Source organism: Oncorhynchus keta, chromosome 16 (assembly GCF_023373465.1).
Source record: "Oncorhynchus keta strain PuntledgeMale-10-30-2019 chromosome 16, Oket_V2, whole genome shotgun sequence".
Taxonomy (NCBI): domain Eukaryota; kingdom Metazoa; phylum Chordata; class Actinopteri; order Salmoniformes; family Salmonidae; genus Oncorhynchus; species Oncorhynchus keta.
This window is the reverse complement of record NC_068436.1, coordinates 20,632,690-20,652,082: the sequence shown is the minus strand read 5'-3', so window position 1 is coordinate 20,652,082 and position 19,393 is coordinate 20,632,690. Positions and strand designations below refer to the sequence as shown.

The 19,393-nt window shown below is 41.7% G+C and overlaps 1 protein-coding gene across 7 annotated transcripts; it reads left to right on the top strand.

Moving 5' to 3' along the window:
• Positions 1–131: 131 nt before the first annotated feature.
• On the top strand, positions 132–18,068 carry LOC127908036 (C-type lectin domain family 4 member E-like). Of its 7 annotated transcripts, none has more exons than XM_052465029.1 (8): positions 138–248; positions 292–334; positions 464–704; positions 1,959–2,054; positions 12,659–12,823; positions 12,925–13,067; positions 13,201–13,298; positions 16,680–18,068. In XM_052465029.1, the coding sequence occupies exons 3-8, from the start codon at positions 602–604 to the stop codon at positions 16,837–16,839; spliced, it is 765 nt and encodes a 254-aa protein (XP_052320989.1). In that variant the 5' UTR covers positions 138–248; positions 292–334; positions 464–601; the 3' UTR covers positions 16,840–18,068. The 7 variants fall into 7 exon arrangements, with proteins under 7 accessions (XP_052320985.1, XP_052320989.1, XP_052320982.1 ...); XM_052465022.1 differs by having other exon boundaries at positions 13,198–13,298; XM_052465028.1 differs by having other exon boundaries at positions 292–420; positions 13,198–13,298.
• The last annotated feature ends 1,325 nt before the right edge of the window (positions 18,069–19,393 follow it).

Here is a 19,393-nt window from a genome sequence, read left to right as displayed (position 1 = left end):
ACAGGAAAGAAGGCCCCTATATGGCCAGTGCAAGCCATAACGGGACTTCCTTATGAACAATGTTACGAACAGGCCTTGCGAAATATGACTTCCTGCTTGAATCTGATTGGATTTTATCAACTTCAGTCGACCTCAAACAGACTTCAGAGCGGTACCAGTGGAGACACATATCAGAGTAACTACTCAGCTAATTGTAATTGAAGTTAGAATCATAAAATAGATATTACCATTAGGAGTCAGTTAGAAAGGTAATCATACAGTAGATATTACCATTAGGAGACAGTTAGAAAGGTAATCATACAGTAGATATTACCATTAGGAGTCAGATAGAAAGGTAATCATACAGTAGATATTACCATTAGGAGTCAGTTAGAAAGGTAATCATACAGTAGATATTACCATTAGGAGTCAGTTAGAAAGGTAATAATACAGTAGATATTACCATTAGGAGTCAGATAAAAAGGTAATAATACAGTAAGTTAATACCGTAAGTACAAGTAAGTTAGAATCATAGATAATACAATATCAGGTCAGTCAGACTGAATTAGTTGATTAATTGATTGATTGGGGTCATCATTGATATCCGGTACAGTTAGTTAAGATGGCCGACTACGTCAACAAACAGGTGATTGAATTAAAAGAAGTTAATGAAGAAAACCAGAACAGATTAACGAGGAGCGTGAAGACTGAGAACCATCTCTCAGGTAAGGACAAATAATTAGCTATTTTTCTCTCTCTCTCTCGCAATCACGGACGCACGCCCGCCTGCAGGCATAGACGAACCAAACACATGCACGCACACACACAAATACCACATAAAAGAAAAACATACATAACATGTATATTTTTGAGTGTTCTGTCACCTGGGTGGTTCAGTTGGTAAGGAGAGTGGGGATTACAACATGCTGGGGTCACACACTAAAATGCATTAGTTTTTCCCCTTCAATTACTGGAACTATTTGAATAAGATCAATTAAAAAGAACCTTTTTAAACAACAACAAAGTGGACACCCTGCCACTGTTTTTGGTAAACTGCTGAGGGGCTGGAGAAATGTAACCACTCTCAAATTCATAGAGATCTGTATGCTCAGTGTAAGCTTGTTTTACTCTGGAATTGTAAATGATGGAATTGTACAAACTCTGTATTTTTGGGAGATCCGACAACATTCATATAGAGATGTGAGTTATAGATCTTTCATTCCCATTGAAAGCAAGTCGAAGAGGCGGTAGATCTGTTCTATGTGTTGTTTTTCTGTGCTTCCCTTTCTGAAGTTGCATTTTTACATCTTTTACTTAAGGTTACGTACAGCAACTTCAAACAGCAGATTATACAATATTTATTTTACACAACAAACTGCTTATTTTGTCACATAAACACATTAGAATTTTTGCAACCAGGAAATGGCGGAGCGATTTCTGTATAGTGCATCTTTAAATTGTCATTTTGAGCTCATAGATGGTCAGTCTTGGGTCCTGATGGGGTTACATAGTTAAACTAAGCTCGTGAGGCATTTACAAGTTACATTCATGAAGAATGAATGGGTAAATATTATACATTTCAAAGTCCCAAAAAATTGAGACAGCAATCAAAGATAGCCCTTTTAAATCATTCTTCAGCTATATTGTGCAATTTTGGCAATTTCTTCATACAGTAGCTTCCTTTTTATCTGATGTGAGGTGACCATGTGAGTAAAGTGTTGCTGCCTACCCTAAGTCAGAGGAAAACAAATGACGCAATGGAAATGTTTGGTTCTCAGAATTCTGATCATAATCATTAGTGATGTGTGTGTGTGTGTGTGTGTGTGTGTGTGTGTGTGTGTGTGTGTGTGTGTGTGTGTGTGTGTGTGTGTGTGTGTGTGTGTGTGTGTGTGTGTGTGTGTGTGTGTGTGTGTGTGTGTGTGTGTGTGTGTGTGTGTGTGTGTGTGTGTGCGTGTGTGTGTGTGTGTGTTTCTCTGCAGATGGAAGACTAAGACTCTACAGGCTGGCTGCTGTGTGTTTTGGAGTGCTGTGTCTTCTACAAGTCACCCTCAACATCTCCCTGAGGCTGGCTTTCTGTGAGTGAGGCTGTGTCCCAAATGACACCCTAGTAGCTCTGTTCGTTTGATAGTGCACTATGTAGGGAATAGAGTGCCATTTGGGACCTTTTTCCATTTGGGTCTCTTTTCCATTTTATAACGGACTACATTTGAACAGGGTCGATGGGGCAGATACGTATTTTATCATCACACTAGTTCTGTACTTAAAATCAACGATCACAAATCCTGTAGTTTGTCAATGTTTTTGACACACAAAAATAAACACACCTGTTGTAATGATGCAGTACAATGAAATGTGTGCTCTATTTACAGTAGTCTGTTCCTAGACACCGCATGAGTTTCAAGTTTGAGAAAGTTTACATTTCTACCGATCCGCGTGTCAGTTATTTATCCTTCCATTACTACCGATCCGCGTGTCAGTTATTTATCCTTCCATTTCTACCGATCCGCGTGTCAGTTATTTATCATTCCATTTCTACCGATCCGCGTGTCAGTTATTTATCATTCCATTTCTACCGATCCGCGTGTCAGTTATTTATCATTCCATTTCTACCGATCCGCGTGTCAGTTATTTATCATTCCATTTCTACCGATCCGTGTCGTGTCCGCGTGTCAGTTATTTATCATTCCATTTCTACCGATCCGCGTGTCAGTTATTTATCATTCCATTTCTACCGATCCGCGTGTCAGTTATTTATCATTCCATTTATCATTCCATTTCTACCGATCCGCGTGTCAGTTATTTATCATTCCATTTCTACCGATCCGATCCGTGTCAGTTATTTATCATTCCATTTCTACCGATCCGTGTCAGTTATTTATCATTCCATTTCTACCGATCCGCGTGTCAGTTATTTATCATTCCATTTCTACCGATCCGCGTGCCAGTTATTTATCATTCCATTTCTACCGATCCGCGTGTCAGTTATTTATCATTCCATTTCTACCGATCCGCGTGTCAGTTATTTATCATTCCATTTCTACCGATCCGCGTGTCAGTTATTTATCATTCCATTTCTACCGATCCGCGTGTCAGTTATTTATCATTCCATTTCTACCGATCCGCGTGTCAGTTATTTATCATTCCATTTCTACCGATCCGCGTGTCAGTTATTTATCATTCCATTTCTACCGATCCGCGTGCCAGTTATTTATCATTCCATTTCTACCGATCCGCGTGTCAGTTATTTATCATTCCATTTCTACCGATCCGCGTGTCAGTTATTTATCATTCCATTTCTACCGATCCGCGTGTCAGTTATTTATCATTCCATTTCTACCGATCCGCGTGCCAGTTATTTATCATTCCATTTCTACCGATCCGCGTGTCAGTTATTTATCATTCCATTTCTACCGATCCGCGTGTCAGTTATTTATCATTCCATTTCTACCGATCCGCGTATCAGTTATTTATCATTCCATTTCTACCGATCCGCGTGTCAGTTATGATTTTCATAAACACGTTTTAGTGGAACATTTTTCATTTAGTATCATTTTCATTTTTCTAAATAATTGTGACATGGTTAATATTACATCATTTAGGAGACTTTCTTATCCAGAGCGATTTACAGGAGTAATTAGGAGTAAGTCCCTTAGTCAAGGGCACATTGACAGATTGTTCACCTAGTATACCGCCCCAACGCTCTAAACCGCTATGCAACCTGCCGCTTCAAAACAGAATTATAATAATAAACATTTAAAAAATAGAAATTCCATTAATGGGAGAGCACCAGCCTCTGCCATATGGACACATTTATACACTGTGATTCATTGGCGTCTAAAGAAATGAGTGCACGAAGAGATATCCTAAGGCAATTTAGCAGTAGGCCAAGAACTTCCATTGTCAACTACAACAAATAAAATCAGAAAATATCCTGATGAAAATATAGATTCTTTCAATCTCATTCATCTCTTTGCTTTTTCTAAGGAGGACTGGTGATTATCGAGGGGGAGAGTTTGTCAAGATTTTTTAAATACCGTGAGGAACTAACATTCACAATGGATGTAAAGGTGAAGAAAAAATGACTTAGAAGCTCAGCTAATTAGTGGTGTTGAGTGAACACGATCAGAAATCAGACATCACCAAATGGTTACTTTCCTACATTTGCGCAGCAGGCCAGTTAGACTACTTGTATATGCGTGCTCTGGCTCTGTCAACATTAAGAGGACAGAGAAACCAGATACATGTTCATTGCTCAAGAGGAGCGCTGGACGAACTCGGCCATCAGGCTCTCCTCCAACAGCGTCATGTTGGCAGTGAACTCATCAGGGAGGAACAGAAACATACTGACATCATCCTGCATCTGAAAATCTGCAGAGAGACAAAGAGGCAAGGAAAAGTACAATGGAGAAGAGGAGATATCCGATTGGAAAATATGTTTAAGTATAATAAGTATTTGAAATACAAATGAACTGTGGCATTACTGTGCATTCCAGATATAAATTAATTCCCAATTCCACTGGGTAATAGTCCTGGGCAATCATGGCAATGCGGGTGAGCGTCACCACATCTAGCTGGAAGTCCTCTATCGTTCTACTTGGAAGAAATAAAACGGAGAAGAAGAGAGATCAGATCAATTGGAAAATAAGTATATGAACAATAAAAATTATTTGAAAAATTTTATGCAAATTAACTGTGTCATTACTTGGGGTGGCAGGTAGCCTAGTGGTTAGAGTGTTGGGCCAGTAACCGAAAGGTTGCTAGGTCGAATCCCAATCCAATTTCACAGGATAATGGTTCTGGGTTATCATGGCAATGCGGGTGAGCGCCACCCCATCTAGCTAGACGTCCTCTATCCCTCTATTTGTTATCCATCTAACCACACACTCATAAAAATGAGGCGAAAGGTGAAGACAACTTCAGGAGATGAGATAAGGAGTTGATCCCCAGCCCTCTAGTACCTTCGAAGTTGGCAACACCCAGAGCAACACTACCAGCACTTCTTCCCAGGGGCTTTGTCAGGATGCTATCCACCTGCCTGTTTTCAATATTCCCACAAGGTGGCGCCAACTCTCTGTTTTTGATTTGTAAAGGCACACCCCTGTCTTTATAAGGCCCCACAGTTGACAGTGCATGTCAGAGAAAAAAACTAGCGATGATGTCAAAGGAATTGTCCATAGACCTCCGAGACAGGATTGTGTCGAGGCACAGATCGTATGCTCCTATGCTTTAAAATTGGTCCTGATATTCTTCTGGTAACCCGTGCTTGATTTGGGCAGGATCTGAGTACCGATCTGAGTACCGGCACCTCAAAAGGTCTACTGCTTGAGCTCCTGTAACTCTTATAGAATATCAGCTCAAATGTATTGTGGGGGTAACTGCACCTAAAAATGAACAGTACTGGAACCCAAAATGAGTAATGGAACCCATTTCAGTCAAAGTCAAGCACAGCCAGTAATGAAAACAATCAATGCTCAAATGTTTCTTTTTCCAAAAATGTGAAAACAAAACAAAAAATCCGCATCAGCTCTTTTTGTTATGTTACAGCTTTATTCTAAAATGTATTTAATATTTTTTTCCCTCATCAATCTACACACTATAGCGCATAATCACAAATCGAAAACAGGTTTTTAGAAATTTTAGCAAATTTATGAAGTAAAAAAAATAAAAATACCTTATTTGTATAAGTATTCAGACTCTTTGATATGAGACTTGAAATTGATTTCAGGTGCATCCTGATTCCATTCATTATCCTTGAGATGTTTCTACAACTTGATTGGAGTCCACCTGTGGTAATATCAATCGATTGGACATGATTTGTAAAGGCACACCCCTATCTTTCTGTTGACAGTGCATGTCAGAGCAAAAGCCAAGCCATGAGGTCAAAGGAATTGTCCATAGAGCTCTGAGACAGGATTGTGTTGAGGCACAGATCTGGGGAAGGGTACAAAGACATTTCTGCAGCATTGGTCTCCAAGAACACAATGGACTCCATCGTTCTTAAATTGAAGGAGATTGGAACCACCAAGACTCTTCCTAGAGCTGGCCACCCGGCCAATCTGAACGATTGGCCTTGGTCAAGGAGGTGTCCAAGAACCCGATGGTGACTCTGACAGAGCTCTAAAGTTCCTATGTGGAGATGGGAAAACCTTCCAGAAGGACAACAATCGCTGCAGCGCCAGACGGAATACACTGCTCAGTAAAAGGCACATGGTAGTCCGCTTGGAGTTTGCCAAAAGGCACCTAATGACTCTCAGACCATGATAAACACGATTCACTGGTCTGATGAAACCAAAATTGATTCTTTGGCCTCAATGCCAAGCGTCACGTCTGGAGGAATCCTGGCACCATCCCTACGCTGATGAATGATGGTGGCAGCATCATGCGGCAGGGACTGGACTAGTCAGGATCGAGGGATAGATGAATGGAGCAAAGTACAGAGAGATCCTTGATGAAATCCTGCTCCAGAGGGCTCAGGACCTCAGACTGGGGCAGAGGTTCACCTTCTAGCAGGACAATGACCGTAAGCACAAAGCCAAAACAAAAAGGGAGAAGCTTCGGGACAAGTTTCTGAATGTCCTTCAGTGGCCAAGCCAGAGCCCGGACTTAAACCCTATTGAACACCTCTGGAGAGACCTGAAAATAGCTGTGCAGCGATGCTCCACATCCAACCTGACAGAGCTTGAGAGGATCTGCAGTGAAGAATGGGAGAAACTCCCCAAATACAGGTGTGCCAAGAATGTAGCGTCATACCTAAGAAATCTCAAGGCTGTAATCTCTACCAAAGCTGCTTCATCAAAGTACTGTGTAAAGTGTTTTTTTAAAGTTTTTTTAAACCTTTATTTTACTAGGCAAGTCAGTTAAGAACAAATTCTCATTTACAATGACGGCCTAGGAACAGTGGGTTAACTGCCTGTTCAGGGGCAGAGGGACAGATTTGTACCTTGTCAGCTCGGGGGTTTGAACTTGCAACCTTCCGGTTACTAGTCCAACGCTCTAACCACTAGGCTACCCTGCCGCCCGTCTGAATACTTATGTACGTTTTTTATTATTTATGAAGTTCCAAACATTTCTAAAAACCTGTTTTTGCCTTGTCATTGTGGGTTATTGTGTGTAGATTGATTAGGGGAGTAAATAATTCAATACATTTTAGAATAAGGCTGTAACATAACAAAATGTGAAAAAAGTCAAGGGGTATGAATACTTGCACTGTATAAGCCTGGGATATCAACCAGTCAAAGTTAGTGGGAGTGACCATAGAATTCTACGGGAGTGACCTTCTTGAGTAAAATATTTGCCATCAGGCTATGTCCTTTAGCAAAAACATTCCCCCTGGTCATCGATAGTTAATACAACCACAAAGACTGTACATCCGGCACCGACAGAGATGGCCACCTCGCTTACCGTTCATAGGAAACTATGTAGTATTTAGTTTTTTTAATGTATTATTTCTTACATAGTTTCCACAGGAAATTAAGTTTTGTTACATACAGCCGGGAGGAACTGTTGGATATAAGAGCAACGTCAACTTACCAACATTACAACCAGGATTATGACTTTCCCGAAGCGGATCCTCTGTTTGGTCCTACACCCAGGACAATGGATTGGATCCCAGCCGACGACCCAAAACAACGGCGCCGCAAAGGGGCATATGGAGCGGTCTTCTGGTCAGGCTCCGTAAACAGGCACATCGCGCACCGCTCCCGAGTATACTTCTAGCCAATGTCCAGTCTCTTGACAATAAGGTAGACGGAATCCGAGCAAGAGTTGCCTTCCAGACAGACATCAGAGATTGTAACATTCTTTGTTTCACAGAAACATAGCTCACTCGGGATAAGTTATCAGAGTCGGTACAGCCAGCAACAAACATCTCTCTGGTAAGAAGAAGGGCAGGGGTGTATGCCTTATGATTAACGAGATGTGGTGTGATCATAACAACATACAGGAACTCAAGTCCATTTATTCACCTGACCTAGGATTCCTTACAATCAAATGCTGACCGCATTATCTACCAAATGAATTCTCTTCGATGATAATCACAGTTGTGTACATCCTCCCCAAGCAGACACATCGACGGCCCTGAAAGAACTTCATTTGACTCTATGTAAACTGGAAACCACAAATCCTGAGGCAGCATTTATTGTAGCTGTGGATTTAAACAAGGCTAATATGAAAACAAGGCTCCCTAAATTCTATCAGCATATCGAATGCATGACCCGGGCTGGCAAAACCGTGGATCTTTGTTACTGTAACTTTTGCGACGCATACAAAGCCCTCCCCCGCCCTCCTTCCGGAAAATCTGACCACGACTCCATTTCGTTGCTCCCAGCCTACAGACAGAAACCAAAACAGGAAACGCCCATGCTCAGGTCTGTTCAACGATGGTCCGACCAATCGAATTCCACGCATCATGATTGCTTCGACCACGTGGACTTGGATATGTTCCGCATAGCGTCGGACAATAACATTGATGAATACGCTGATTCAGTGAGCAAATTTATTAGCAAGTGCATCGGGGATGTTGTACACACGGCAACTGTTAAAACATTCCCCAACCAGAAACTGTGGATTGATGGCAGCAATCGCGCAAAACTGAAAGTGCAAACCACTGCTTTTAATGAGGGCAAGGTGACCGGTAACATGACCGAATACAAACAGTGTTGCCATTCCCTCCGCAAGGCAATCAACAAGCTAAGCGTGAGTATAGAGACAAAGTAGAGTCGCAATTCAATGGCTCAGACATGAGAGGTATGTGGCAGGGTCTACAGTCAATCACGGACTACAAAAAGAAAACCAACCCCGTCGCGGACCACAATGTCTTGCTCCCAGACAAAGGAAAAAACTTCTTTGCTCCCTTTGAGGACAATACAGTGTCACCGACACGGCCCGCTACCAAAACCTACAGGCTTTCCTTCACTGCAGCCAACATGAGTAAAACATTTAAAAGTGTTGACCCTCGCAAGGCCCAGATAGCATCCTTAGCCGCATGCACAGACCAGCTGGCTGGCTGGTGTGTTTACGGACATATTCAAGCATTCCTTATCCCAGTCTGCTGTTCCCACATGCTTCAAGTGGGCCACCATTGTTCCTGTTCCCAAGAAAGCTAAGGCAACTGAGCTAAATGACTATCGCCCCGTAGCACTAACTTTCGTTATCATGAAGTGCTTTGAGAGACTAGTTAAGGATCATATCACCTCCACAGTACCTGACACCCTAGACCCACTCCAATTTGCTTACCGCCACAATAGGTTCGTAAACGACGCAATCGCAATCACACTGCACACTGCCCTAACCCATCTGGACAAGAGGAATACTTATGTAAGAATGCTGTTCATCGATTACAGCTCAGCAGTTAACACCATAGTACCCTCCAAACTCGTCATTAAGCTCGAGACCCTGGGTCTCGACCCTGCCCCGTGCAAGTGGGTCCTGGACTTGCTGACGGGCCACCCCCAGGTGGTGAGGGTAGGAAACATCTCCACACCGCTGATCCTCAACACTGGGGCCCCACAAGGGTGCATTCTCAGCCCTCTCCTGTACTCCCTGTTCACCCATGACTGCGTGGCCATGCACGCCTCCAACTCTATCATCAAGTTTGCAGATGACACTACAGTGGTAGGCTTGATTACCAACAACGACGAGAGCTTACTGGGAGGAGGTGAGGGCTCTCGGAGTGTTGTGTCAGGAAAATAACCTCACACTCAATGTCAACAAAACAAAGGAGATGATCGTGGACTTCAGGAAACAGCAGATTGGGTAGCAGCCCCTATCCACATCAACAGGACAGTAGTGGAGAAGGTGGAAAGTTTTAAGTTCCACGGCGTACACATCACGGACAAACTGAAATCGTCCACCCACAAAGACAGCATGGTGAAGAAGGCACAGCAGCGCCTGAAGAAATCCGTCGTGTCACCAAAAACACTCAAACATTTACAGATGCACAATCGAGAGCATCCTGTCGGGCTGTATCACCGCCTGGTACGGCAACTGCTCCGCCCACAACCGTAAGGCTCTCCAGAGGGTAGTGAGGTCTGCACAACACATCAGCGGAGGCTACCTGCCCTCCAGGTCACCTACACCACCCGATGTCACAGGAAGGCCAAAAAGATCATCAAGGACAACAACCATCCGAGCGACTGCCTGTTCACCTTGCTATCATCCAGAAAGTGAGGTCAGTACAGGTGCATCAAAGCTGGGACCGAGAGACTGAAAAAATGCTTCTATATCAAGGCCATCAGACTGTTTAAGAGCCATCACTAACCTTGAGTGGCTGCTGCCAACATACTGACTCAAGTCTCTAGCCTCTTTAATAATAAAAAATTGGATGTAATAAATGTATCACTAGCTAAACAATGCCACTTTATATAATGTTTACATACCCTACATTACTTATCTCATATGTATATACTCTACTCTATACCATCTACTGCATCTTTCCTATGCTGTTCATCCATTGCTCATCAATATATTTGTATGTACTTATTCTTATTCATTCCTTTACACTTGTGTGTATAAGGTAGTTGTGAAATTGTTAGATTACTTGTTAGATATTACTGCATGGTCAGAACTAGAAGCACAAGGATTTAGCAAAACTCGCATTAACATATGCTATCCACGTGTATATGACAAATACAATTTGATTTGATTATGGCTAAGCACATTTCCACAATTTCTATTCTTAAAATGTGCTTTTAGATCTAAACCCTAAATCTAAGTTTGATGCGTTGGTCCACCAGACCTTCCGAGCAATTGGGAGGAAGTGTCTGGGAACAAGATTAGGTGTAATGTGACTAAAATGACTTAACTTTAGAGTGTGTTTCATCCTTCAGCACAACATGTCACTATTTATAAAGCACATGATAAAGCAAAGCAGTTCCGACAGAAACAACAACATAGAGATACATGGAATAAACAAGCGTACAGTCAATAACACAATAGAAAAAAGAAAGTCTATATACAGTGTGTGCAAATGGCATCAGGATACTGCCAGAGGTCCGGACAACAGGCCCTCCGATTTTACACACTGAACTCTATCTGCGAAGTAGTATGCGAACCAGGCGATGCAGTCATTTGAGAAACCAAGGCTATTGAGTCTGCCAATAAGAATACGGTGATTGACAGAGTCGAAAGCCTTGGCCAGGTCGATGAAGACGGCTGCACAGTGCTGTGTTTTATCGATGGCAGTTATGATATCGTTTAGTACCTGAGGTGTGGCTGAGGTGCACCCGTGACCGGCTCGGAAACCGGATTGCACAGCGGAGAAGGTACGGTGAGATTTGAAATGGTCAGTGATCTGTTTATTAACTTGGCTTTCAAAGACTTTAGAAAGGCAGGGCAGGATGAATATAGGTCTGTAACAGATTGGGTCTAGAGTGTCACCCCCTTTGAAGAGGGGGATGACCACGGCAGCTTTCCAATCTTTAGGGATCTCAGACAAAATGAAAAAGAGGTTGAACAGACTGGTAATAGGGGTTGCAGCAATGGCGGTGGATAATTTTAGAAAAAGAGGGTCCAGATTGTTTAGCCCAGCTGATTTGTACGGGTCCAGGTTTTGCAGCTCTTTCAGAACATCTGCAATCTGGATTTGGGTGAAGGAGAAGCTGGGGAAGCTTGGGCGAGTAGCTGAGAGGGGTGCGGAGCTGTTGGCCGGGGTTGGGGTAGCCAGGAGGAAAGCATGGCCAGCCGTAGAGAAATGCTAAATGAAATGTTCGATTATCATGGATTTATCGGTGGTGACCATGTCGCCTAGCCTCAGTGCAGTGGGCAGCTGGGAGGAGGTGCTCTTGTTCTCCATGGACTTCACAGTTATGACACGTTTATGAACCCTTTATAAAGCATGACATACTTATAGATTCTTAATTACACATTGATGTAGCGCTTATGAATGTATTATGAAGGCTTTATGAACCCTTTATAAAGCATGACATACACTTATAGATGCTTAATTACACATTCATGTAGCGCTTATGAATGCACTATGAAGGCTTTATGAACCCTTTGATAAGACCATTGACGGTGAAATCACAATCAGTGAAAACATTATTGATCTGATAACTAGCAGATTCAGATCAATCATCAACATGAATGATCAGCTGATAGTCTGTCCTCTTTCCCCGATGTCAGTCATGTCTTTTGATAGGCACTGTAACCAGTGGTGTAGTGATATTTGTCATCATGTCTCAATCAATGTTTGTACTGACAGATGACACCTTTTGAATACCTTTATAGAATATACATCAAATGCATCCTCAGATTACAACGTCTGACTATATCCAAATCGTCTCGGAGAAAATGTTCTATGTCCTTCACCAAGTCAGGAACAGCTCATTTCAAAACAGACTAAACATCCATGTCAATCTTGAATGATAATTCATCACGTTTTACTGGTGGAATGTCCACACTGCATGCCAATATATCATGGGAATATGCATTTAGATGTTATTGAATTACTGTTGAATTACTGTGGTCCTTCTGTAGCTCAGTTGGTAGAGCATGGCGCTTGTAACGCCAGGGTAGTGGGTTCGATTCCCGGGACCACCCATATGTAGAATGTATGCACACATGACTGTAAGTCGCTTTGGATAAAAGCGTCTGCTAAATGGCATATATTATATTATTATTATTGTTACGTGAGTGAATTAACCAGGCTATATGCTAAGCTATATGTATCAATCCTTTCCAGATAACAGAGGAAATGAGACTGTGGAGAGAGACCAGCTACAGACCAGTTACAACACCCTGACTGAAGAGAGAGACCAGCTACAGACCACTTACAACACACTGACTGAAGAGAGAGACCAGCTACAGAAGGAAAGAGATGATCTCATGAGAAAGTTCTCTAATCTGAGTGAGTTAACCTGATAAATGATCATAACATCACATATCTAATATGCAGTTTCAATAATAGGTGCAGAATAACAAGATGGAAATTCATGTTTTGTCATGTAGAACAAACCTGTCCTGATGGCTGGCAGAAGTTCAACTCCAGTTGGTACTTCCTGTCTACTGAGACTAAAACCTGGAAGGAGAGCAGAGAGGACTGTCTGGAGAGAGGAGCCGACCTGGTGATCGTAAACAGTGATATGGAACAGGTGTGTGTCTGTGTGTGAGAGAATGGGAGAGAGAGAGAATCAAGCATCTCTTTGTCAGTAATGTGTCTTCCAGTATTTAACACATGTAGTCTAAAGTAGTTGACAATATCAGTATCTTTCTCACCAACAGCAGTTTCTCTTAGGCCTCAATAAGGGAGCCTGGATTGGTCTGACTGATTCTGTTACTGAGGGGACCTGGAGATGGGTGGACGACACCCCACTGACCATAAGGTGTGATAGAGACTTTTTAACAAATGACATATTGCTTCAAATGTTTATCATGAAAAGTTTGTTTTCACTCATAGATGTCATTCCACAAACACTAATAAATATATCTAAGAAACTAAGTACTATTAAATATGAAAATGCAATACAACTAAAGTTATCTTTGTTGGTCTAAGCTAGATGAGGGTCTATAATTTATGATGATGTTTTCTACCAGCGTCTGATTATTAACTTTGCCCCCTTTTTAATTAGTATGTTTTATGTTATTTGCACTGGTTCTATGGACACTCACTAGACTCTACCCACACACTCACTAGACTCTACCCTCACACTCTCTAGACTCTACCCACACACTCACTAGACTCTACCAACACACTCACTAGACTCTACCCACACACTCACTAGACTCTACCCTCACACTCTCTAGACTCTACCCACACACTCACTAGACTCTACCAACACACTCACTAGACTCTACCCGCACACTCACTAGACTCTACCCGCACACTCACTAGACTCTACCCGCACACTCTCTAGCCTCTACCCACACAATCACGAGACTCTACCCACACACTCAATAGACTCTACCTACAAACTCACAAGACTCTACCCAGACACTCACTAGACTCTACCCACACACTCACTAGACTCTACCCACACACTCACTAGACTCTACCCACACACTCACTAGACTCTACCCACACACACTCACTAGTCTCTACCCACACACTCACTAGACTCTACCCACACACTCACTAGACTCTACCCACACACTCACTAGACTCTACCCACACACTCACTAGACTCTACCCACACACTCACTAGACTCTACCCACACACTCACTAGACTCTACCCACACACTCACTAGACTCTACACACACACTCACTAGACTCTACCCACACACTCAATAGACTCTACCCACACACTCACTAGTCTCTACCCACACACTCACTAGACTCTACACACACACTCACTAGACTCTACCCACACACTCACTAGTCTCTACCCACACACTCACTAGACTCTACACACACACTCACTAGACTCTACCCACACACTCAATAGACTCTACCCAGACACACACTCTTCACATGCACTGCTGCTATTCTGTTAATTATCTATCCTGATTGCCTACTCACTTTTATCCCTACCTACATCAGAAAGTATTCACACCCCTTGACTTTTTGCACATTTTGTTGTGTCACAGCCTGAATTTAAAATGTTTTAAATAGCGACATTGAATATCCCTTTGAGCATGGTGAAGTTAATAATTACACTTTGAATGGTGTACCAATACACCCCGTCACTACAAAGATACAAGCATCTTTCCTAACTAAGTTACTGGAGAGGAAGGAAACTGCTCAGGGATTATAACACGAGGCCAATGTTGACTTTAAAACAGTTACAGAGTTGAATGGCTGTGACAGGATAAAACGGAGGAATTCTGTTTGCAACAAGGCACTAGAGCAAAGAAATGCTCAAACGGTTTGTACGCAACAGACAGAAGTTGGGAGATCAGGTTTAACGACTTCAGATGAGTCCCATGACAGTTGTGAGGGTCGTAGAGTGAAAGAGAGAAAAACATTGTGTTTGTGAGAGTCTCGCCTTTCCAGAGATTGGTTTGTACAGATGTTTTTTATTGAAACAGCTGCATTTCAGGATGTCTCATGTTCTGGCAAACACCACTGTAGCTCGGCCACCTTCCCATGCAAAAAAAAAATGCAGATATCTCTAGCTTAAATTGACTGATTGTGTTGGAGATGTTTTTATTACATTACTTAGATTGACGCACAGGTGTGTCAATGGACTCTTAATGATTTAAGGATGGAATGGAGCTAAGCACAGGCAAAATCCTAGAAGAAAACCTGTTTTCCACCAGACATTGTGTCACGCCCTGGTCTTAGTATTTTGTGTTTTCTTTATTATTTTGGTCAGGCCAGGGTGTGACATGAGTTATTTATGTGGTGTGTTTTGTCTTGTGGTTTTTTGTAGGTCATGGGATTGTGGTTAGTGGGGTTGTCTAGAATAGTCTATGGCTGCCTGGAGTGGTTCTCAATCAGAGGCAGGTGTTTATCGTTGTCTCTGATTGGGAACCATATTTAGGCAGCCATATTCTTTGAGTGTTTCGTGGGTGATTGTTGCTGTCTCTGTGTTTGTTTGTACCAGATAAGGCTGTTTAGGTTTTCCACGTTTTTTTGTATTCAGTTGTTCATGTCTACTATTTCGTATTAAAAGAACCATGGACACTTACAACGCCGCATATTGCTCCTCTGATCCTTTTCGCCTCTCCTCTTCGGAAGAAGAGGAAATCCCTAATACATTGGCAAATTAAATCACATTTCAGCAAGACAATAACCTAAAACACAAGGCCAAACCGACACTGGAGTTCCTAACCAAGTGTAACGGTTCTCTCTCTTCATCTGAGGAAGAGTAGTCAAGATCGGACCAATGCGCAGGGTGGTATGTGTCCATGTTAATATTTAATAAATCAACTGAACACTGAATAACAAAACAACAAAGAGCGTGACCGAAACAGCCCTGTAAGGTGCAACAACACATAACAGAAAACAACTACCCACAACTCAAATGGTAAAAACAGGCTACCTAAGTATGGTTCTCAATCTGAGTCAACGATTAACAGCTGCCTCTGATTGAGAACCATACCAGGCCAAACACATAGAAAAAGAACTAGAACTAGAACTAGAACAACACATAGAATGCCCACCCCAACTCACGCCCTGACCAACCTAAACAAGAAACATAACAAAGAAACTAAGGTAAGGACGTGACACCAAGAAGGCAGTGAATGTTTCGAGTTTTGAAAGTTTTGATTTAAATCTGCTTGAAAATGTATGGCAAGACCTAAAAATGGTTGTCTAGCAAAGATCAGCAATGAAATTTGATAGAGCTTGAATCATTTTTTTCTAAGAATAATGGACACATGTTGCAATCCAGGTGTGGAAAGCTCTTTAAAAAAAATACCCAAAAAGACAAAGGGTGATTCTAACATTTACTGATTGAATACTTACGCAAATGTTCGAAGAAATGTTAGTATTTTATGTCAATTATTGCCAAAAAATACTATTTAAGACAATATTGATCCCACTTTGTAACATAACACTATTTGAAAAAGTCAATTTGTGTGAATATTTTCCGTATTAACTCAATTACCTCAACTACATACCTCGTACCCCTGCACATTGACTCGGCATTGGTACTCGTATATAGACTCGTTACTTTTTATTTGTTGTGTTACTATTTTTTTTTATTGTTTGCACATTTTTTATTAATTTCTTAATTACTTAATTACTTTAACTCTGCATTGTTGGAAAAGGACCCGTAACTAAACATGTGTTATTATTATTTTCTCTTGTTTACCCTGCAGTTACTGGCACTCACAGCAACCTGATAATGGTCGTGACGACCCAAAAAATGGGGAGGAGGACTGTGTTGAGCTGAACATAGAAACCTGGCGTCCTGCAAAGGCATGGAATGACCAGTCATGTTTAGACAATCGTCACTGGATTTGTGAGAAAGTGGTTTAACATCACCATGACAACAGAGGAGGCTGGTGGGAGGACGCGCGGTGGGAGGACATACAGCACCTTACAGTGCTCACAACTTCATTCTCTCTCTCTCTCTCTAAAACACACACACGCACACACACCAACACACTGCTGGTACTGTACTGAGTGGCAAACAACCTGATAATGGTTGTGAACCAGGATATACTGTAACAAGGACTGTGCTGATGTTAATATTGGGTATTCTGAGCCTGTATATACATATTCTGACATTTCATTTACCTCTCTTCATAACTGGATTTGTGAAGAGTTATACAGTAGCTCATTATATAGCATTGCTACAGTACTAATGCATCTCTCTCTAGTTAAACAGTGTGTAGACATATTGTCATCTGTAAAATGCTTGTATTCATTGTTTTAAATAGAAACATGTTATGTGATTTGCCATAGGCTTGTGCTTTTTTCATAATCAATTATTAGTACAAATCTCTTTAGTAAAAGATGAGGCTCAGAAAAGAAAGGCTCAGTAAGAAAGGAACCTAGCAATTTACCAGCTTCCTGATTGAATGTGATTGGATTGTTAAAGCAATGTGACTTGCAGTTGGACACAGACGGTCGGCAGAACAGTACTGAGAGGATACACGTTGCACACAGACACACAGACACACAGACAGACACACACAGACACAAACACACAGACACACACTCACAGACACACAGACACACACACACACAGTTAGAAAGGTAATCACATAGTTAGTTCAGATGAATGACTACTTTAACAAACAGGTTATTGAAGAACATGAGAAAAGAGCAAGGTAAGAACTAAGAAAACTCTATCTATCACACACATACACGCACATGTGCACACCTTGAATTTCGTGATTTTAGGTGCAAGGCTATTTGTCCTTCAAGAGGTTCCCAATCTGCCAGGGCACCAAGGCCATCTGCTAAGGCACCCTGTCCATGATCCAAAATAACCAGTTAAATTGATTTGAAAAACACTAGCCATTCTGTTAAGAAAAACATTGGTCTATGAAAAGGTCATACATAATTAGCATATTGGAACAATAGCGCTTTTAGCTTAATGCTGTGTGCATTGCTGTTGTTATAATGTGAAGAAATAGCCTAATAGTTAATTAACATTTTAAACTAAATGTTCTGATCTGTTGCATCAGCCGCTTTGCTTTTAAACGTTTTTTTGATGTACAGTGGTTGTATGAACTTGGGATCTATCGTCCCACAACTGTCCCAGAATCTAGAAATATTTATTTCTCACACCGAACGATAAGTGTAGATCCACTTTTGTACTATACTAGATTGAAATAGGCAGGTGATTTTGCTATTCGTTACTCATCTTGGTGCCAGGTTTCCTCCAGACATGATGCTTGGCATTCAGGCCAAAAAGTTGAATAGTGGTTTTATCAGACCAGATAATCTTGTTTCTCATGGTCTGAGTCCTACAGTTGCCTTTTGGTAAGCTCCAAGCGGGCTGTCAAGTGCCTTTTACTGATGAGTGGCTTCTGTCTGGCCGCTCTACCATAAAGGACTTATTGGTGGAGTGCTGCAGAGATGATTGTCCTTCTGGAAGCTTCTCTCCGATCTCCACAGAGGAACTATGTTCCAGAGTCACCATTGGGTCCTTGGTCAACTCTCTGAGAAAGGCCCTTCTCCCTTCTCCCCGATTGCTCAGTTTGGCCAGGCGGCCAGCTCTAAGAAGAGTCTTGGTGGTTCAAACTTATTCCATTTAAGAGTGATGGAGGCCACTGTGTTCTTGGGGATCTTCAATGCTGCAGAAATGTTTTGCTAACCTGTACCTCGACACAATGCTGTCTCAGAGCTCTAATTATTCCTTCCACCTCATGGCTTGGTTTTTGCTCTGACATGCACTGTCAACTGTTGAACCGTATGTAGCCAGGTGTGTGCTTCCCAAATCATGTCCAATCAATTGCATTTCCCAAAAGACTCCAATGAAGTTGTAGAAACATCTCAACAATGAACAATGGAAACAGGATGCACCAGAGCTCAATTTTGAGTCTCATAGCAAAGGGTCTGAATACTTTTGTAAATAAGGTGTCTGTTCTAATTTTTAATACATTTACAAACATTTCTAAAAACTTGTTTTCGCTTTGTCATTATGGGGGTATTGTGTGTAGATTGATGAGGAAAACATTAATTTAATCAATTATAGAATAAGGCTGTAACGTAACTAAATGTGGAAAAGGGGTCTGAATACTTTCCGAATGCACTGTAAATGCATTCAATTTGACCAGAGCCCATAGGACAGATATGCATTTCATTATCACACAATTGTTCTGTACTCACAAAGCAAGGATGACAATTGAGACTTACAGACGTTATATGGCTTATGGGACCAGTAGTTTGTCAAGAAAGAATGTCGACATCCTCCACAGAGAATTGAGATACAACTGTAACTGGTGCACTTGGTCTTGTATAGATCACTGAACATGGCGACAATGTACACACCACAACCAGGACTGTCCCAAATAGCACCTTATCCTCTTTAAAGGGCACTGCTTTTGACCAGGTTACATAGGGCATTGGTCCATTTAGA

Excerpts from the sequence above, each read along its gene's own strand:
- LOC127908036 (XM_052465025.1), top strand. The coding sequence starts at position 602 with ATGGCCGACTACGTCAACAAACAGGTGATTGAATTAAAAGAAGTTAAT. Across the intron at positions 2,055-12,658 it reads CTCCCTGAGGCTGGCTTTCT|ATAACAGAGGAAATGAGACT; the intron begins GTGAGTGAGGCT and ends AATCCTTTCCAG. Across the intron at positions 13,068-13,197 it reads TAAACAGTGATATGGAACAG|CAGTTTCTCTTAGGCCTCAA; the intron begins GTGTGTGTCTGT and ends TCTCACCAACAG.